The sequence below is a fragment of the Macrosteles quadrilineatus genome, unplaced genomic scaffold (genome assembly GCF_028750875.1).
Source record: "Macrosteles quadrilineatus isolate MER2022 unplaced genomic scaffold, UCM_ALF_1.0 Scaffold_3__2_contigs__length_128488019, whole genome shotgun sequence".
Lineage (NCBI taxonomy): Eukaryota > Metazoa > Arthropoda > Insecta > Hemiptera > Cicadellidae > Macrosteles > Macrosteles quadrilineatus.
In genome coordinates this window covers 78,944,736-78,967,493 of record NW_026542596.1, presented here as the reverse complement: position 1 = coordinate 78,967,493, position 22,758 = coordinate 78,944,736, and the positions used below count along the sequence as shown (strand labels likewise).

Here is a 22,758-nt window from a genome sequence, read left to right as displayed (position 1 = left end):
CCCAGCCTTCACTTCACGACCAAATCTCTAAAGAATTTTCATTGATCAATGTTTTGAGGTGTGTTAGGTTTATGTTTAGTTTTGAAGTGTTTTAAATTAATCTAATCTTTTGTAGCTATTTAGTACTTCGGTACTAAACTCAATTTGGAATGCATTTAAGGTTGAACTTTTTATCACTTTGTATTTTAATTTTCCTTGGAATCGCACATACGACAGCGGAAGACGTAAGTAATTTTCTACATAACCTTTTTTGTATTGTATGTCAAACAGTATATTGCTGTAATAATAAAGGTGGTTATTTCCTTTAAGGAATCAAAAGAGCTCAGTTAAACCAAGCTAAATCAAACAACGGCCAATGTTCTGACCTTAGTGATAGAGGAGTCAAAAGTATTTGGGCATAATAAATACAGTACATTGACTTTCCATTGATGTTTCTTTATGCTGTGGTGCACTGCAGAGATTGTTGGTTTAGGTGCACTTCACCGTCTGAATATAAATTTGTAACCTTGTTATTAAATGCGTGTTACTATTCATTGCACTACATATTAAGCTTTGTCAAGCCTTTGTTTATGGCTTCAGCTGTGATACTGGGGCTTAATGTAAATAGGCTAATAAAATGTTAATACGTTATGACCTTTTGATTAACTTGATAGCATTTATCTAGGCCTAGGAGGCTACTAGGCCTAGGCCTAAGTTGATGTACACATGCTGTGGTCCAAAACATTGCTTTAAACTATCAATCATGAGATAACTTAACTTAATTATCAATTATTGCTTTAACTATCTTACGAAGCCTAAGCATAAGTTATGCCTAGAGATATAAGCTTAGGCCTAGCCTACCGTACTTAACTTAAGACTAACTTATAAGTTAATCTTTGACCAAAATCGATTAAATTAGTGCCTACAAAATGATAAATGTTGCAAGATTTAAGTTCTAAAGCATTGCATTGTAACTTTATAAACCTCTGGCAATTACTTATTCCGTCCTAGGCCTATGTAGCAAAGTTAAAATGGTTAAAAATATACGGTAAGTAATTTTGATATGTCTACTTACGGTATTTTGCACCCTGAATTCGGAAATGCAATCAGTTTTTGTCGGAAAGATCAAGTGGCTGTAAGTTAAAACTTAAGTTAAAGATTACTAATCTAATGGTTCATTGAGCGGTAGGAATGGTAATAGCTTATGGTGGTTGTATGATGGGTCCGTATGTGGACTGTGGATAGCTAACATAGCCTATGTTTATACTCGACTTCGTGCGCCATGGAATCAAATCGTTCTAAAGGATTCATTTGCAGACGTTTAACTTAATTAAGTTAGCTCTTACCCTAGACATGTGGGGAAGGTAGGTCGGGTTTTATGCTGATCTGTGACTGTAACTTACCTTATTAAGTGTGTTGAAGTTAGGTTAGATTAAGAAAGTAATGTTTAGGTTATATTGCACTGACTTAACAGCCGTTTCCACTCCACAAACCTTCCTCCACTCCAAGTGTTATTTGCCCTAGAATTTGGACGTCGTCCAAATTACAACCATATGAATCACTCAATGAAACTGAAAGGTTTTTATTAGTTATTAAATTGTACTTCGGTCACTTAACTTAGGAACCTTTCTAACAAAAACTTATTGCCTTTTCGGATTCAGCGTGAAAAAAACTGTAAGTGGACATAAGTTATCAAACTACATTTTTAACCATTGTAGCTATAGGCTACTTACGCAATTATTAGGCCTACATACCAAACCTGTTCTTGTTTATCTATGCTTTATCTATGTTTAAAATATAGGTGTCATTTAACTTAGAATTTTGTTAATTTGAATACAGACAACATTCATTTACAGGAAAATGTTTAGCCAACCTGTAACTTATTTAGGCCTAAACCCTCAATTTTTCAAGAGCATCCCAGTTATAAAACCTTTTCCGTTTGCCCTAAAGTCTTAAGCTTCGACAACTTCCCTGCACTATACTTGTGAGCGTCATAGTGCCCACCACTGAATTTTACCTACTGGCCCTTGCTTTGCTGGATACATTCCATGCACTGGCTTGTGCATACTAACAGCCAATATAAAATATAGGCCTAAACACAGGCTATGTCAAGATTTCATGTCACTTAAAATATCATTCAGTTATGATTGACTGCATAAGCATATTAACACAATATGCTTAACTTATAATTCTCTAAATATTAAAAACTTATACCGGTACCTAAATACTTATTGGTCTTTGCAAGTGTTCCTCAAAACAGTAAGTTGATTTAGGCCTTAGAACAGGGGACTGTACAACCCTATGGGCCACATTGTAAATTGGAAGGAAGACGGGCCAGTCGTATTTCAGTGCAGAAAGTCCCCCCCCCCTAAACCCATGAAGTCGTTAACTAACTTAATTAACGGTTTAGTGGTGTTTTTTGAGATGGCTTGCTTTTTTTTGTAACTTAATTAATTAGTCTATTTTGATCTTAGTCAATGTGTGCAAATATTACATAGTGGGTAAGCCTCTGGATCGTAAATTGCAATATAAAAACGGTTCATGTTACCTTTTTGCGTCAAACGATCCGTGTGTAGTTAGTGCAACTACAGCTGTTTCACGCTACTAGGGCACATCCTCAGGTTGTCGGTAGAACCTTTGACTATCAATACAACTGGACATTCCATACTCATGTTAAATTTGTTGCCAGCTTTTTTTATCATGATTGTTGTAGTTGATCTGAGCCAACTACAGATTGCGCTGATCTAAATTAGGCTACTTACTAAATTCTGCCGAATACATTGGCCAAGTTTGTAAATTCGTATCATTTAAATGGGTTTTGTGTATTTCGTGTATATAGACATATTTATCTCGACAAGTTCATCTATGAATGAATGCTTTTTTATCTAACGTTCTACCGACAACCTGAAGATGTGCCCTAGTGGCATGTAACAGCTGTAGTTGCACTAACTACACACGGATCGTTTGACGCAAAAAGGTAACATAAGCCATTTTTATTTTGCAAATATTAGTGCGCTGTGTGAGAAAAAAATGTAGGGCCTATAGGCTATATGCTTAATTTTATACTTATTAAAATCACTTTAATAGGCTTACCTATTTTCAAGCATTACTCATACTTAGATAGGCCTACTTAGCATACATTACCTTAGGTCTACTTAGTATCTCGCAAACCGTGTTTTTTAATGAAATGAAATACATATTTATTTCCCCTAAATAATATAGCCTGTAACAAATACATAGGCATATCATGATATTTTTATCTTAATTTCTTTACAAGAAATAAACTTAGCTCATGCATACTTCTCAGCCTAGAAGTTATAACTAATAAATAAAAGATGATAAAAAAAGAATAAAAGAAAAATACCATCAGTTCAAAAATGAAAGAAAAAGTCTACATGGGCAGAACTTGTGCAGACTAAGCTGTGTAAAAAGTATAAATGTAAGGGGAAATATGGATGGAATAAAAAAAAGTTGTTGTACCTATTAATTTTTAATGCTTGGTACTAAGTTTAAATAAGAAATAAATATTGTAACAATAGTACCGGTATAAGAGTAAAAAAGAATGATGATAATACAGCCTACTGGCTTTGGCTATTTATCATGGTTACGTCTTCTTGTTTCTTTTGCATAAAATCTGCTAACTGTACTTTTTGTTTGTTTTTTGCTGATAATTTGTCGTTGATTATCATTAAATAGTCACTAGAAATTGGTACATTATCTTAGGGTATTTAATTTACAAACATGGACAAATAATCTTAGTTTATCTAAAGGATACGGTCAAAGGTGTCATTAATCCTTAATGACTTCTTATATAATGATGAATTTCCTCATACTAATTGACTATTTATTATTCTGTGAAACACACATTCACTATGTCCTTAGTTAAATTGATTAAATAGTTTATAAATCTGTCCATCCTTTTAGCCTACATACAAATTTGATAAACCTTACTTAAAATATATATATATATATATATATATATAAAACAGCGTTGTAACTTAGCCTACTAAATAAAAGTAAATATACCGTAGTGAAATTTAATATTTTCTTTGTGATCTATGTTTTGATCTGAAAAACGTTTAAGTTAGGTATTTGTTGTTTTTTTATTACATGGTTAATTGTTCCAAAATGAATTATAAATTCTCTTTTGCCCTTTTGTTTTCTCCAACGGTGTAGCAAGTGTAATGAGCATGCCAAATTTATATCTTGTTTTCAAAATACGTAATTGTTTTCTTCTTAGGCTACAATGTTTTATACAATCATGTTGCATTACTACCCTAATATGGTTGGCTTATAATAGTCCCCTAGTTTTTATTGTAGTAGGCCTATATATAAAATTTACTTTACAGAAAAAACTATCACAGCCTCCAAAACAGCAGCTTTGGCAGCCTACGTCGTCGTCGAAAGATGACATCTATATTGATGACGAGGCGTTAGAGGGCTCCGGTAATCGGGAGATCAAATATGACCTGGAGTCTAGTGGATCAGGCTTCGGTCCTGATGACGAGGACGGAGATGGTGGCAGCGATCCTGGCTCAGGTACGTTGAATAATTGGAGATAAACTTGTGGACTCAAGGTGTAGAATATGTGGTAGGTAGCAAGAATGATTATAGAAACAATCAAAATTAAATACAAATCAGGAAAAAATATTAAATAATTTTCCCAATTACAAACCCAACAAGTAACAAGTATGTCCTTATTTGCCAACAATTTGCTATGCTCTGTTTTCATAAATATAAAAAATCAATACAGTTTCCTATTAAAAACAAGAAATTAAAATACTTGTACTAAGTTAACCAATTTTACCTTTGAAAACTATAATTTAAAAGATCAATTACAGTTATAACAATGTACAATAAACCATAGAGAAATAATATGTTGTACATTCTATTCTAAATAACATACAATCCGATTAGTTGACACTACATCGCCATCTCACCAGGGTGTGTAGTTAAAGGTAAAGATGAGTGTTTACTGAGAGATATGATAGCCTTTTCGGGAGATTTCTCCAAACAATAGTAGGTTCTGCTTTAAAAAAAGTCATAACGGATAACTTTTTTAGCAAGGAAGCTTTATAATGAATATCTTATGTAGTAGCCAAGCCTAATGGAAGAAATAAAACTTAGGTACTAACCGTAAATCTTCTGAAATTTCATGCCTCAAATGTACACTTATTTAAGCTGATCGTCAGTTAGGTATTATTTATTCTACGAAAAACATTAAAATAAGAGTTATAATTTAGCATGTGTAGTCTACATTTGCTGTCTTATAGGCTTATAGTATATAAATTAAGCATTGATACACCTTTGATTTTATTTGACAATACATTTTTTGGATGAAGTCTACAGTAGTTTGTTAACCTATTTGAATTCAGGGAAAGATGCCACGAGAGAGTTTTTTTGAATTTATATCAAGATGAAGAATCCTATTGACCAAAACATTTTTACATGCTTGTTCATATTTAGCATTTTATTATTGCTTAAACCATTATATGTATCGTTAAGAGTGGGTCCCAGTAAAACAAAATCCCGAAATGGCCGAAATTGGCACACTAGCGCGCGTGGAGTGGAGCGGACATTTGTTGAACTACGTGCGTGGCAGTCTCGACGTCACAGGCATGTATCGATCGATAAGTGACTCACGGCGCGGGCGCGGTGTTGCCGAACCCTCGCCAGGCGCTAACCAATGTATGGCAACGCCGCATTAGCACTGGCGATGAACGAACTGTGTCAGTAGAGTGGACGGCGATTCCACCCTGCTCCTGCTCGGAGTGTCGGAGTGCACTAAAGTCACTTCCATCGCTTATTTACTTAGAACACTCGATTTTGCTCACTGCTCTTCGTTGTTAGTGGATTTATCTAGGATGGTTATTTAGCCTGTTACAATTTTATATCATAGAGAATGCTATGGGAATATAATCAGTTTACAAACAAAAGTTTTGAAGTGGAACAAGGATCATACAAAATTTTCTAAAGCAATAATTGAAAATTCTTATTAAAACCCTATAGTTTATCATGTTTTCGGATAGAACATGCAATTTAAAAACTTTTTTATTCGTGATATTTATTCCATAAACCCACTAGTTTAGGAGATACAGCCTATGAAAAAATGACTTCCGGTCTACTTTTTGTATCATGCAGCTCCTAAACGAGAAAGTTTAGCGCAAAATGCGAAGAGTAAAAAAGTGTTGTACGAAAGAAAAATAGTGGAACAATGCTCATGAAAAATAAGCAAAAACAGGGTGAATAATATTTAATTAAGTTGATCTGATATATGTACATGGTGTAACATTATCAATTCTGAGATTACTAAAAAATGAAACAAGTTAAGTAATTACATTAATGAATGGTAAATCGGATCCAACACATGTTGGAAACATTAGTTGAAGATCAAGTTTTCTAAATACCAACGTAAATACTGTTCAACTTTACAATCATGGTGGATGGCATAGGCCTAACCAAAACAACACTTGACAAACATACAATTTGTGAAACACTTACACTAGGCTTGTAGAACATCACAGAATGAAGTTATTTGCAATCTGTTTAATGCATAAGTTACAGATTTTTGTGATAAGTTACCGATGACGTTAATTGTGATAGTTGTGATACTAGATACAGTGATGGAACACCTGCTTAACATATAATAATAATGCAAATATTTTTGTTTTTTTTTCTCAGTTATTTGAGCAATTTTTTTGTAGTTGAACAATTTAAGGGGGGAAGATGAATTAATCTTAATAATTGTAATAACATTAGCATTGTTAATTAATTCATCTACATTCAAATACCGGTATCCTCCTCAACTCCCAGAAAATCAATTCAACAACTTGAGGCCTAAACATAATCTTAGTATCAAAAGTATTTATTGCAACCATTGCAACTGTCCGCTCCTCTTTGACCGATTGAAAACATAAATTATCAACAACCACAGATAGTTCAGTGCTAAGGTAAGGAATTCACAGTTTGGAGGTCCCGGGTTCAAGACCCGCTGGGGAAGATAATTTTGATTCTAGTTTTTTCTCAAAATTTGTTTTTATGAACTATTTAATCAAAATGCTCAACTGATATATATGCATTTCACACAAAATCTTTATTATTTCGTGTTTAGGATATGCCCATGGGATGGCTGGTCCTATGTGAAAACAATTTTCAACATGTTGCAAAGTCAATTTTAAAATTGTTGTCAAAACAGTTTTTAAATTGTTGTAAAACTGTTGCAATATAGTTATAAAACAATTTTTGAATTATTTTAAATTTTGCCGGTTGTCAACTATACTCATATTAATAACAGTTTTAATATAAGTTTAAAATTGATATTAAAACAAATTTTTCTCGTTTTTCTGCTACTTGGGTTATCAACATTTCTTATAATACTTAAAATTTATTATAAAACTTATCTTCTATTTCATTTTAATTTCAACCCCCACACTCCATTGTCAGTCCTTTCATTATAACGTTAAGCCTTTTAAATTTCATTGCATGTTTGTTCATTTGTTTCAATAAAACACCTTTTGTAATTCGCATATCTTTGTTAACTTATTAACTTTAAACATTTATAGAATAGGCCTAGCCTAAATGAATATTGTGAGGTGAGTTTACAAGTTCGGGAAGTAAACATTTCATATAAAAGGTTTCAAGTTTTTCTTTCATGTTTACTTCCCAAAAGTCATCGTCCCGATCAATTTTTACAGTTTTTAGACCTTTTGGTTTCCAAATGGCAAGTTTCCTCCCAACCTTTCGAAATTAGTTCTTCATGTTTGTCATATGTTTTCCGGTTCATGGTACGAACATTCATTGCAGACAGCAGCCGTTCAGGCGACAAATCCTCCGCCATTGGTAATAGAACCGGCTACTGCTGCACTGTTTATGTCCATTGACATTGCATTTTCCCGAGGTTCAGGCTCACTCCATATTGTCTGTTTGATGTGGCAAATGTTGCAATCAAACACAAACCCACTCCTAAGCCCTCTTTTTATTTCACTAACTAATTTCAGGTTTCTGAGGGAACAGCCGAATTGAGGCGCATGTTAACTTAGTTGGACAAATTGATCAACTAAATAACAAATGTCAACTATTCTACGACCGGTAATATCACAGTTGCCCAAACAGTCAGTAGGATCAGATGATAGCGTGGAATTGTCTACAAAGCCCAGGCGCATATTGTATTGAGCTGTGTGGCACGATACTGGCAGTGCAGCACAGCACAAGGCGGAATTGGGCAAAAAGTCTGTGTTGCACAGTTGACATCGCAAATTGGGAAGCAGTGTCGTGCAGTTCTCGTTTAGGAGTGATACAGTTTATTATGTGTGAACATGTTGTGAAATATTAGGATTTGAGTTCTGAGTCAGATTCAGGTGCTGATCTAGATTTATTGTCACTTCTTCACAAGAGAACAAGAAAGAAAGGGCGAAAAAATTTGCAATGTTTAATGTTTTTCGTATTTTCTCCCAAATTTCATTCTTGCAATTACTATTTGTTACTATGACCACAGACAATATAATACTTTATGACTGGTAACGTAAAAACTGGATAAAAATGCACAATTTCTATTAATTATCCTCTAGATCCGTCACAAAACACTAGTAAAGCGTAAACCTGGCGCAGGTGAGCAATGCGGCACAGACACTTGTTACTCGACCACATGTGCGCGCAGTCCACGTGCGGGACTGCCCTGCGCTGCACCATAATATGCGCGTTTCCTAGCGAACATGTGGTTTACAAAACACTGCCCTGCGCTGCACTACGCTGCGCTGCGCTGCTCCGACTGCGTCTCAATATGCGCCGGGCCATAGAGGTAACTCATCGCCTCATCAGCAATCAGCTCATCAACATCACTACTTAGTTTTCTTTTTCTACTTCCCAGTTCCCACAACACCAAAATCTCTCAATACTCTCCACTCAGCCAACCTTTCACCACCTCTGTTTTTCACCTTTCTTCGCAACGGTCGTTTTTTATTTCCTATAATACCACACCCGTAAATAAAAAGAAACACACGAAATGACTTTCTACATTTGTAAGTAAGTAGAACTACGAATTATTACTAGGGAACTCTAAACGTCACTGGACTTGTGGACACAGCAGACCAAATAGGTTGCTAGCCTAGAACATAACCTCACAGTTCACAATAATGTCTAGGATGGAATTGGCGCGTTTTTTCAACATTATCACGTGACTTGCGAAAATAAGAAATACAAGGTGTAGGGGTGGGGCGAGTGCAATGTGTCTCGTGGTTACAGTGTGTACGGCCGAGACGTCGGCCAAGGTGGGGGGTAGGGTTGCTATCTATGCTGTGATCGACCTAGAGGTTTAGGAGAATGCGTTCCCCACAGACTCGCATCATGTCTCGGTGGTGTGGTGGTTATCGCACCGGAGAAACGTTCTAAAGGTTACCGGCTCGAAACCTCCGGAGGCACAAACTTTTTGATTCGATTTCTTCATTATCGTTATAGTTTATAGTTTGGATAGGTTATGACAGTTTGATTTTATAATTATAAATTATGTAATTGAATTTTAGGCATTTAAAATTTTATTTTATAAATAGAACAATTTTTTATACCAGCAGACTAATTCGTTCAAATACATCTGTAAATATTAGTTAAATTATGAAATTTGCCCGTTATCACATGAAACGAATATAATTTAATGCCTTAAATGTATATATTGTATTTAAAGATTTTATATTTCTACTAAACTGTATCTCGTTTCAAATCATTGCGTGGGACAGGAAGGCTCTGGCATATCATTTATAATGATTGTACACATTTTGGTGTTGTACTTATATCAGTATAGAACTAAGAAATAGTATTTGATAAATTTATAACATATTTTATACGTGTATTCAAATTTAAAATGTATTCAACACCACGCCATTTCTTACTGTCCCCAGTTCATTTCCTTTCTTTCAATAACTATAACTATGACAACAATAATCATAACAATAATTTCGTAACAATATTTGTTCCACATTAAATAAAAAAAGCTATAAAATTAGCAGCGCATGATGAATGTAGAACCATAATAACCTGATTTGAACTCCCGCCAAATGCGCGAGCGTGCTGCTATCTCACGGAGATCTGCCAGACTACTACGCCGAAATACCGCCGCGACGCGCAGCAAAAACATGCATTTTCTTAAACCATATCACGTGCACAGTTTACGTCGGATCTTCTTGAAACAAACTTTATTCGATAGATAATTAAATTTTGTAGGGGGTTTGCTTTTTCGAATTTCAAATATTCCTTTAGAAAATCCTCCACAAATTTGTAAACTTAAACAAGCGTATTTTTGCTATAATTATTTTAATATTTCTTTAATCAAAAAAATAAAAAGCAAACCCCCTGTAGAATTGTATTCTCTTTCCAATGACACATCAAACGTAGTTCTATGTTTAAAAATAACGGCGCTATATGGTTCAAAAGATTACATTGTTCTTATGGAGCATCAATCCAATATGGCCGACTGCTACTGCCCACTCTTAAGGAACAGTAATGTTTAAAGACTGAATAGTTTACTGTTTCGGTCAATATTTTGTATATTAACAAGTTGTGTGTTTACAGGAAGCAACACGGTTGGTGGCCGAACCATTGTCGTTGACAAGCCTGACCCTCCACCTGTCAAGGAACCTCCCATCACGAGGACTGATAACGTGAGTTGACTTGTTAAATTAAACCAAATGTAGTTGAAGATATAGTATTAGGCCTACCATATATAAAACATGATACTCCCTTAGTAGATTTCTCATCCTTATGAAACAGCTGAAGCCAATTTTATTTTTAGTTCTGTCGGATGCACGTTAGAGGTCGTGTTTTGTTTGCAATTTGTTTCTTGTTATTTCTGTCATTTAAAACTTCGTTTGACCATTTAAATCTATCTCATCGTAAACAATAACTTGTCCCCTAGCTATATAACCAAACAGTAATGTACAAATTATGAAATAACCCTCAAATAATAGAAGCTAAATTTTGTCAATACTAACGATTAGTGTCATCGGACATAAACGATACACAAAATACGAGCTTTAAAATTTACAATGGGATGAGAAGTCTACTTGTGTTTGTTAGTCTATGGTATTACCCTTAGCAACTTTAATTAATTAAATACAGCAACCAACTTAATATTAATACAGTAAAAAGCCTAGACTTAGCAGCTTTTCCAATGAGCAAACACTGCTAACCAGAAACTGTGCCTTACAATGTACAATTTCCTGTTATTATACGAATAAATCTATAAATTCACTTCCATCCCTTCAAATTGTGCTGTTTGGTATTTTTATAATTGTTATCATATGTTGCATATTTGATGTTTGTTTTTATTGTATTGTTGTTTTGAGCTTGAAGACTTACTTTTGGGATCTTGGCTAATAAAGTATCTATGTTTAACTGAATTAGATTTAATTTCAACATTGCATTTCTACTTAAAAGTGGAGTAGGTTGTTGCTCAATGACGTAAATATCTTCTACAATAGATTTATTTCTAAACACTAAAGTAGCAACGATCTTACCAACCACTTTCAACTTAGTTTTCCCCGGACCAAATAATATTTTACTTGTTTCACTCGTTTCCAGTTTTAACTCCTTGCAAAGATCATATCCAATTACAGAAACATCTGCTCCAGTGTCTAACTTAAAATAAATATCATGCCCCTTAACATTAAGTTTTACTTTACAAGGATTTTGTCCTCCAACCTCTTCTATGGTCAATTCCCCTAAATAGGTTTTAGGTTTTCAATTTAGTTGTGCAAGACTACTATTCTAGATTTCTTGAACTGGTTTATGTGGATGCATTGACTACTGGAGCTGTGGTTGCTAGATTGAAAAATATATTTGCTCGACATGGAGTACCATATGTGGTAAGAGCTGATGGAGGTCCGCAATTTACTTCTCAGGATTTTAAAAAGTTTGCTGAAGAATATGGTTTCCGTATAGTGACATCAAGCCCAAGGTATCCACAATCAAACGGAGAAGCAGAAAAAGCAGTTGACATAGCGAAGCGGATTCTAACGAAATGTAGTGATCCAAATCTTGGATTGTTAGAATATAGAAATACACCCTTAGAGTCTGGTCTTTCACCTGCAGAGTTACTTTATTCACGGAAGCTCCGATCAACATTACCGTCAATAAATAACTTCAGACAGGTAACAAGGGAAAGATTGCAAAAGTTTAAAGAGAAGGATTTTTCAATCAAGGAAAGAAATAAGAGAAATTACGATGTAAGGAAAGGTGTAAGAGATCTCTCACAGCTTGATCAAAATGACAAAGTTTGGATTCCAGATTTAAAACGTTATGGACATGTTGAGAATAAATCAAATCATCCTCGGTCCTACCTGATAAATACACAGGCAGGGAAGATCAGAAGGAACAGGAGACATATAATAGCTGTGCATAGGCCTATTGAAAATGGTGAAAATAGATTTGAACACCAATACCAAGAAGACCAAGGAACTGAAACTGATGCTGGACATAATTACAATAGCAATGAAAATGACAGACCTAAAAGAAGTGTAAAACCACCTCGTAGATACAGTGATTCAGATTTTTATAAACAAACTTAAAAAAAGAGAAAAGAGAAGATGTGCTGTTTGGTATTTTTATAATTGTTATCATATGTTGCATATTTGATGTTTGTTTTATTGTATTGTTGTTTTGAGCTTGAAGACTTACTTTTGGGATCTTGGCTAATAAAGTATCTATGTTTAACTGTGGTGTGAGTTTTACCTTTCACTTCACAAATTATATAGGCCTAGTTTTGCAAATTAAATGTCAAATTACTTTGTATTCCAAATTGATCTGCTCTCTGCTAGAACTTTAAAATATCAAGCGTTTCAAAATGCATCCGGTAACACTTTGAAATGTCAAAAGATTATCTAGGGACTGAGCTTTTGTTTTGTTCGATTGAATGTTTGAATTACCAAGAGTAAACTGTATATGCACGTACACAGTTTTTTAAAATGTTACATAGTTGACCATTTTAATTAAGTTTGTTGGTTATTTAACTGCACGGCCCCCCTGAGGATCAGTTAAGAGAGTGTTCTGCAAACCTTTGAATCTAAACCTTACATTTGAAAACTAATAAAAATTGTTCACAATTGAATTTTAATGTACTTTTCAATAACAGGAAATACAGATTAAAATAAGATAAACTAAAATTAGAGTTGACAGTTAAAATAAGGCAAATACAATGTAGATAAGGAGTCCGAACACTCCAAGAAATTCCATATAAGTGGGAAAGTATGTTTCTCACAAGATTGAAAATTTTACTGCTATCAGTTTGATTCATGTCTCTTCATCTACACATGGATTAAAAATTGACTTCCCATATAAGATTGTATCTAAATATTTTAATCTCCATAGGTTTTTGGATTTTGTTAGGGCCAATTTACTAACCTATTCAGCCATTTTTTACTCTAAACTCCTTATTTAACCATGAATTTTCCAATCAAATGTTATTCTGATGAGTACGTTTAATGATCATAATTTGCTCAGATTGTTTATATTTTCTCATAAAATATATCTAAACAAATAACTTCTTAATTACATTACACGTCTCAGATCTTCTGCATATTTTGTATAAAACAGTCGGATTGGGATGGTTAAATATTTCAAAAAAATAATGTAGATAAAAGCTTGGTACACAGTCACTGGGCATTTAAATAATTTTAACACATTATTCAGTCATTTATTGTGGCTTCAGTATAATATATTTGCAATTAAATACTAATAATACAATTATTTTGGCCCAAAATGTATTAGTTGGAAGCATAATTTGTTTGTTGTGCATAAAAATGACAAACTAAGTAAAATTATTTTGTATATGCCTCTGGCCGGAAAGAAGTGTTATTACCCTGTTGCTTGCATTGGAGAGCAAAAATAACCTTTGTTGAAAGGTAGTTGATGTGTACATTGCCGGATCAGAGGCCAGAAATAACCTGTGTTGTGTAAGGTAACCCGGCTTGTAATGTTTACATTGGTGATCTAATATCAAACTGATAAGCTCTGATATTTGTCTCATATCAAACTGATACATCGTAGTGATGTGTTCCGGGTTGAAAGCCAACATGGGCACCTACCCGAGTGTAAACTCAATGGCATTTAAAACACTAAATGAGAGGGGTTTTTAGCTGAGTAAGTTTTTGATGCGGTACCGGTTCATCACCTAAGAAACTAAGCTATAAATGCTTTAAAACTTCACTCCAGTAACAAACATAGATTTAAAAAAATCCAAAAGAAACTTTATACAACTTTTCCAAATGTTTCCACTGTTTTAATTTACCCTCATAGACCCAATTCTTTTTACTTTTTTGATTCTGTTAGATTTTTAAAATATGCTAAAAACAATTACTGTACTTGAAATCCCAGTCATTTGATGAATTTAGATTTAACCAAGGTTTTTGTTCAGGATTTTAACTCTTGAGTTGATAAAAAATACTGGGTTTCATCTTTAGATACCATACCGTTACATGCAATTTACAGAACTCAACTAAGGTTATCGAGATTGAATTAAATAGGGGGTTTCAAGTATCAGGTAGCTAATACAAATTCTTCATTAAATCTTATGGTTTCCTAAGTCCATTGAGGATGTATATTTTATCAGAAGAATTCAAAATAAAATATAAAGTACAAAGTTCATTTTTTCCTAGTATTCGTAACATGCAAATTTGATAGTGTAACGTGTGGCCAGATTGGTACAGTGTTTATTATTTTATCAGAAGAATTCAAAATAAAATATAAAGTACAAAGTTAATTTTTTCCTAGTATTCGTAACATGCAAATTTGATAGTGTAACGTGTGGCCAGATTGGTACAGTGTTTATTATTTTATCAGAAGAATTCAAAATAAAATATAAAGTACAAAGTTCATTTTTTCCTAGTATTCGTAACATGCAAATTTGATAGTGTAACGTGTGGCCAGATTGGTACAGTGTTTATTGTTTGCAATGAGTCAGTGTTATCAATTACTCATGCTTCTTGATTGTATTTTTATCTCAAATCCAGTGTTTTGTGACAATTGTTCTCTTGGCTATCAAATGATTAGTATTACTACTCATTGGAAATTTACGGACTATGCACATACAAAATTAATAAATGTTGACACAGACCTGCTCCATTATGCTTTTACGCAAATTGTGCATTTGTCCATAACTTGTTTCCGAGTCGAAATTAATCCAGTGCGATGACCTTTTTACCTTTTTAAAATCATTTTTGTTTGGAGAAGTTATTAGGTGAATTACTGGTTGACAGTACATTTTTTGATTTTAGATATACACTATAAAGAGTGATGTACCCACTTCAATCAGGTCACAGTTGTCAAAAAAGTAGCGTAAAATACATATTCATAAACTTTTTAGTCTCTTGTTTACAAGCTGAATGTAGTTAAACAAACATCAAACTCCAGGAACAGCTGTTAAATTACAATTCTTCAATATTTAAACCGTTATAAAGAAAGCTGGTCAGCATAATCATCTTTGAACTGGACCTTTGAAAATGGACTCTAGAAATAATTGCTGGTGCCCTAGATCATGAATCATAAATGAAGCCTCAAACGGAAAAACTGTTTTCTGACGGCTGGAAAAGGGATGTTTCTTTTTTGTCAGGTGGTTAAAACGCATACTGATAGGCTAAGTGTCCTCTCGGTAGTGTCGAATTCCGGCGGACTTTATGTCCCAGACTATTGGCTAAAAAATCCCCTAATCTCAAATAGGCGATGTAACAGGAAAATCCTTAATGTATTAAATATAAACAGGGTGAAAACAAGTTCGGACAGTTAAATATTACAAAAAGTAATAAAGTTATAAAAATCATTTTAACACATTATTAAGTGATGTGCTACCTCCTGGGGGGACAGACTGCTAGGAGTTAGAAGAAAATCTTAAACAAAAGCATAGGTTGATATGCACATCAAGTAAAAGGTCTTTCTTAGTAAAATACAATGCCGCAAACAGGAACTCAATTGGACAATCGAGTAAAAAATGACAGCTATTAAAAGATGCATTGAATTTGCATTGATGTTATAGGCATACCTTCTCAAGGGCCGTCCACTAGAAGTATTAAACGGCTGCCATTTTTGACTCGGTTGACCGTTTAAGTTGAAATTTGCTGCATTGTATTCTTTTAGTAAAGGCCTTTAAATTGATGTGCATATCAACCTGTGCTTATAGTTAATATTTTCTTCTGACTCCTAGCGGCAGGGGTGGCTTCAGGAATAGCCTAATTTGTTTGGATAGGCCTGACAAGGATCAAGAAGGAGTTTGATCGGGGGACAAGAGGTTTGAGAGGGCTTCCCTGCAAAAAGGGGGGAATTTTAAAATTTAAATGGAAAATAATGAGTTTGAATGCTTTTTATTTGTTTACATATAATTAAATTTCTTTATTTATTTATAATTTTTAAATATCTACCAAATATTTAACACCTCTGGAGCCGCCCCTGCCTACCGCGGGCTGTCCCCGAGGAGGTAGCACATCACTGAATAATTTAAAAAAGATTTAATGCCCAGTAACTGTGTACCAAGTTTTGAAGCTATATCTTTATCTTTATCATCATTATCACTTTTTTAAATATTTAACTGTCCCAGGACTTTTTCCACCCTGTGGATATTCCATTGTATTTTAGGGAGTAGGGGATTCTGGCATATGTAAGTAAATTGAGTCCACATGCAAAAATTGTCTTAACATTTTGTACAGGCTTTTTGTAACAGATGTACCCTACCCACAAAAAAATTTCATTGAGCTAATATAGCTCAATTTAGATTAGATATAAAGCTATATTAAGCTAACATTAAATTTTGTTGGTGTTTTCTCTTTATAAAAGTAATTTTGTTTCTTTCAGACTAATGTCCATTCGATAAATGAAAATGAAATCGGCAGTCCCTACCACAATAATAATGCTGATAACGACAATAATGACGACAACAACGCTGCTGGTAATGATGTTTATATCATGAACGCCAAGCATGAAGAAAGAGCAACTTCATTCTTCGCACAGCCTGGTATTCTTGCAGGTAAACAATGGATTATGAAATGAAATGAAATGAAATGATTTATTGTCGTTAAAACTATGTACAAAGTTCATGACAATCGTCAAAATAAAAACAAAACAATCAAGATGGCTCTGGCAACTAAAATATCTAAAACTCTAAACCAAAGTACTCTTCATGTTTATACAGGCAAGCCTGGGTTAGAGTAGTTTTTATAGCATGTTTGAATTTTAAAACACACAGGTTTTTGATGGATGCAGGCAAGAAATTGTACATTTTAACACCTTGGTACTCAAAACTATTTTGAGTGGCTGTATACTTATGCCTTAGTGTAGACAGATTATCTTTTGATCTAGTACAGTAGTTGTGCACATCATATATCTTTTCAAAGTGAGAAATGTTTTCTTTTACATATAACAAACTTGCCAAAACATACAAAGATGGAAATGTGAGAATGTTAAGACCCACAAAAAGGGGCTTACAATGTGTTCTTCTATTCACACTACAAATTAACCTCACCGCCTTCTTTTGTAAAGTAAAGAGCAACCTGTTAGCATAAAAACTGTTGGCCCACACATACTAGATAGTATGTTAAGTTACCTTGTAAATAATCTATATCCAGGTGTTGAATATTGCATTTACTGACGTTCTCAATCTTATTTCCTATTACCTATCATATTAAGTATTTCCTAATACGATTGAAAATGCAAGTTAATACAATATTCAATCATTCAATCCTTGCTACGAATATTTCAACAGGTGTTAAAGAAGCTATAACTATTGGCGTCTGTTTTACCTCAAACAGTCAGTTACAAATTGACCTTTGGTAAAAGGAGAAATGCTATATTGTGCAGTTGAAAGCCCCACTTATCAGTAGGCCTATGGTTCAGTGAAATGTGAACTTAAGTTGGCATTATTGGAATCAACTAGTTGAATGTAACTCGTGTGGTATGTTTTGAATAGGTTAACATTGTAAGTAGGCAAAATAGTAAATATTGATGAATGTGACGGCAGAATTAATCCGACCATGGAGTCTCTATTATCAGTGATCAGCCACTAGGTCAAGGTCGTCTATTTCCTAACAGTGTTACACCAATTCATTGTTACCTTTTCAATGGGTCCTATTTCATATTTATAAACTATTTTAGAGAATTGCAAAGATGAAATGTCAACTAACCTTACCCCCCCCCCCCCCCAACTCCCCAAACTGATAAAAAATATTAAATACCCCCGCCGCAGCAAACCTGCAGACTAAGCGAATTTCCATTTCCCTGAATGGATTTACACTAAAATGTCTCCTTAAAAATATCACATTTATTCCCTATATAAATAGAATCAGTTTAAAACATACTTAGGTTTGCTGCAACAGGGAGGGTAAAAGTGTTTTTTATGTAAAATGTTAATAGTTAGTAAGAAATAAAAACATTTTCCAAATTTGGGCAAAATATGTTTATAAACAAGCAAACTACAACAGTTTACTTATTCTCCATAAGAATAACATGGGAATTTTAAATTTACAATTTTTTGGAATTTTCTCCGTAACCATTAGGCGCATTATAACGCTTCAATATACTAAATTATTTGTTTTTTTAAGCTCTACAAAATAGTTTCGAAGGAAATTGCAAAATTTTATGTTTTTTGGGTCAAAAATGGGAAAAACCCAAAATGGGAAATTCGCTTAAAGTTAATTGTATGTATGCTGTTGTTTGCTTTTTATCCTGAAATGATGATACTTGTTTTGTTGTAATTTCAAGGACTAGTACAGTTTGTGGAATAAATTAGGAGAAATATTTTGTTGCTTGCAAAAGGTATGTGTGCTAACAAAAATATGCGCCAGCACATCTTATCAGTAGTTTTCAAATTTACAAACATTTAATAAAAATATGTTGCAAATTGAATTTTTTGAATTTTTGTTAAGGCAACACCATTCTTTAACAGTACAACATCCCAATAATTTAATCTAGGGTGTAAACCAATTTTTTAATCTGCACAAAATTTCTTTATAACCTGAAAAGAAAAGTGAGACAAGTGTATTTATGAGATATGTAAAGAATCTTCTAAATTTTTTATCAACTTGGTTATGGGGTTTCAGACAAATTCATAAATCATAGTAGGCCTAATTAATAAACAAATTTACAATGCTAATTAAAAAAAAAAAATTTACACACTATTAACTCCCACAGTAAAGACTAGATATGCAAATGACAGTTTTGAGTTGACAGATAATGTTATCCTCTTGATTGTCACCAAAGATAAACAGTGACTCACCAGCAGTTGTGCAGTTAGCTTGTAGTTGTTATATTTAAGTTCCAATTTATGTGTCTCTACCACTATGTCTGGTAGGTTCAAATTCATAACCTCAATACTTATCTTACGTAGTCGTTTATTATGAATTAATACATAGTAAAGAAAATTCAGTCAAGTTGTTTTTTAATGGGAAATAAAATAATATATGTTCTCTAAGTAGTTTAAAAACATAAAATAGTAGAAGTAGGTTTTCTCTTAATGAGTTTCATGACATATCCTAGCATTACAACTGTGGTAACAGAAGGTGACAGGTGTTAGCTTCTTCGAGTTAAAGCTAAAGCATATATAAAGATAAGTCTAAGTCTTAATAGTGCTGATTTCACTTTTGGGGCACAATACCGTGAACCAATTCGTAATTTATCCTACCAGATTTACACAAATGCATCTGGCTATGTCAATGAGTACATTGAGCACATAGATAATACAATTTTTCTTACAAACTAATAACAAGTTAAACAATATTTACATTGCATGATGTACCTACCTATGAAACAGAGCACACGACAACAAAACAATCCTAAATCGAACTACAATGAGTAACCCCATCTTTAATCTCACTACAACTCTAAAAATCGGGGATACTTTTATTTTTTTAAAGATTCTCTTTTTTAGAAATAGTTACACTTTTACATTTACCGAACATGTCACTTGGGACATGACAAGATTGTTTTGTGTTGCAGCTGTAATCGGAGGTGCGGTTGTCGGACTTCTGTGTGCCATCCTTGTTGTCATGTTCATCGTCTACAGGATGCGCAAGAAAGACGAGGGCTCGTACGCTCTAGAAGAGCCTAAGAGATCACCCACCGCTAACTCGTACACAAAGAATTCCAACAGGGAGTTTTACGCCTGAATTTCGCCATATAATTTTATTTATATTCAGGCTCAGCGATGAGATACTACATGGTAACTAATGTGCATGATTTTATATTTATTACGTTGTGTCCGCAGCTACGCGTCCAGTTGCGTAACTGTTGACTACTAACCTGTATAGTAACGCACATCGTCCAGACAGCTTGTGTAGGTGCGCTCTCTAACATATTTTCCCCATTTGTTTATCTTAACCTTATTCGTCGTGGCATGTAAATACCGACTACTTTTTTGTTAAGTCCTCGTTTGACGTTTGTGACATAAGAAAATCGTCACTTTTAATGTGTAATGGATTGTATTTACCAGTGAAAATTGTGTAGTAAAATTGTGATTATATTTCACTCAGAGTTTTCTGGAATTTATTGTGATTGTGAAATTTTTACAAAATTTATTTATTTCTCAGTATTCAAAACGTTGTAAGAGTATTTTTGTAACAAACCACTCGGACTCGGACGATAGCACAAACAGAGCGGCCCATCGCATTGACTTGTACATATTTGTGTCGTGTTACGATTCTTCCTGTAGGCTACTTCTGTCTCTGTACATACTTGCCTACACTTACTGGACAGTAGGCAACAGTCCATTAAATGTATATAATCGTATTTACTCAATATATATTTACTCATATTAATATAGCATAGCTACGATTATATTAGATACACAACTTCATACACCCTTCCGAGACTGTGGGAAGTTCAGATCTGACTTTCGGACACCGAAGAAAAATTTGTCGGAGTGAAAACAAATCAGAATTTTGTCACATTAGTTTTATAATGAATAAAGACACCTTTTCCATTCAGTCAAAGCTCTTAAAACTGAGGCAAGACTCTGTCCACTCACTCTCCATCATGACCAAGCAGCTCCAGCAGCTTCCACTGTTTTGTTTGTTTATTTATTGTTACATTGTCACTTGTGCCGTACCACACATTCACTAGATGAACTAAGTGGATGAAAGTTGTATGTAAGAATTATTTAGTTGTAGTATTTTTAACTCTATTTATATTAGATAAATTAGGCAAAAGCAGGTATTTATCGATTTTAAAACCCTATAACTTTAGCATTTATTAACATTCCTTTTGAAGTTCTGCATTTACGTGAGCCTTGTGGACGGCAGCTAAAAGGCCGCTAGCTATGTGTTGTACCTACTCAGATTTTATCTTAGAACAAAAACTAATCACTACTCGATAGGAATATTTATAAAACTGTTATTTTTGACAATACGTTAATTTAAGTTAGATGCATTTATTATGGCTATGCCACAATATTTTTTTAAATTAGAGATGATTGAGGTTATTGTTATTTGTTTACCGACAACAACAAGGCTTTTATAGAATCAGCATCGGGTGAAGTCGTAGAATCGACTACGAGCATGCAATAACAAAGTAATAATTGTTTTGTACTTGTATTCAAAATGTTTGTTAATATGTTCTCAAATTTAATTTAATGTATGTTGGTGTTTTAAGTGTTTAATTATTGTTTTAAGCTTAATACTCATTTATGTCTTAAACTTGGTATTTAGGCAGACTGTTAAAGAATGGCTAGGACCATGACCAGCACAAGTTAGGCCCCCACCTTCATTTCAATCATCTCTATTTGTAATTAACAATGTATAACATTGATGTACTATTATGTATTAGTTTTGTCACCAATGATTAAATAACTCTTTTTATGTTTGTGTTATTATTTTGCCCACAGTTGTGTGATACTAGCATATTACTGATGGAAATCATCCTTGATATATTAATAATTTTAAAAACCTTTCAGCCTGACAGCCATCCAACTACTTTAATACCTTTTCACTGAAATGGCGATTATACAAAGTAGGTATTTTAGGCCAAGTATGAATGGATATGAGTGGCACGATCTTGTAGTCTTGTTAGTGAAACTAAAACACTGTAATACTAGGCTGGTGAAAAGTAGCTATTAATGAACAGCTGTGTCTAAGGAAAATGTCGGCCTTAGTCACTACCCCAATTGGCACTAGCAGTCATAAAAATTACATTTTCCTACAGTCACCCTGACAAAGTCGGCTCCCTTGCACAGATTATAGTACAGAAAGCCTTACTTTGGCGCACACCAGTATTCCAACCAAACAACACAAAATAGTGTGCTTTTATTATGCACTTAATCCGTGTACACTTGAAAATAAGTTGGCAACACTTAAAGATATCTCGACTACGATCAGCTGTTGCGTTCCATCATTTGTTTAATGTTTGTATTCAACCTAACATAAAAACGTTTCGTACAGTGTTTGAAAGACTAATTATTTATATGATTTATAGTAACTGTAGGAAAAATATAATGTGTAACACGAGTGTAAACTGCCTTTGCTGCACTCGAGAAACTTTCCACACTCGCCTATGACTCGCGTGTAAACATTTCTCTCGAGTGCAACAAAGTGCCACTTCGCCCACTAGTTACACAAATAACTATTTATAATAAAACTGAATGCTGTTCAGACAGTGCTGCTGTGCTTCCCGGCAGCAGGTACAACCTATATGAAATTAATCCAAGCTGCTGTTCAAAAGACTGGCCCAACTAATACGGACGACCTGTAAGAAGTCATTTGTATGGCTAAGAGTTGAGAACAGTATTTAACGTTGATTTTAGACGTGAAAGTTAACAGTGGTTTG

At 33.9% G+C, this 22,758-nt stretch overlaps 1 protein-coding gene across 1 annotated transcript; it reads left to right on the top strand.

The window, feature by feature from the left end:
• LOC128990378 (syndecan-like) lies at positions 1 to 21,794 on the top strand. The gene is made up of 5 exons (XM_054412725.1): positions 1 to 224; positions 4,329 to 4,518; positions 10,540 to 10,628; positions 16,804 to 16,975; positions 19,939 to 21,794. The coding sequence occupies exons 1-5, from the start codon at positions 150 to 152 to the stop codon at positions 20,106 to 20,108; spliced, it is 696 nt and encodes a 231-aa protein (XP_054268700.1). The 5' UTR covers positions 1 to 149; the 3' UTR covers positions 20,109 to 21,794.
• The last annotated feature ends 964 nt before the right edge of the window (positions 21,795 to 22,758 follow it).

What these genes read in the sequence shown, in the direction of transcription:
- LOC128990378 (XM_054412725.1), top strand. Translation starts at nt 150, where the DNA reads ATGCATTTAAGGTTGAACTTTTTATCACTTTGTATTTTAATTTTCCTT. An exon ending in TGGCAGCGATCCTGGCTCAG is followed by an intron (nt 4,519 to 10,539) that starts GTACGTTGAATA and finishes GTGTGTTTACAG; the next exon opens with GAAGCAACACGGTTGGTGGC. An exon ending in CCATCACGAGGACTGATAAC is followed by an intron (nt 10,629 to 16,803) that starts GTGAGTTGACTT and finishes TGTTTCTTTCAG; the next exon opens with ACTAATGTCCATTCGATAAA.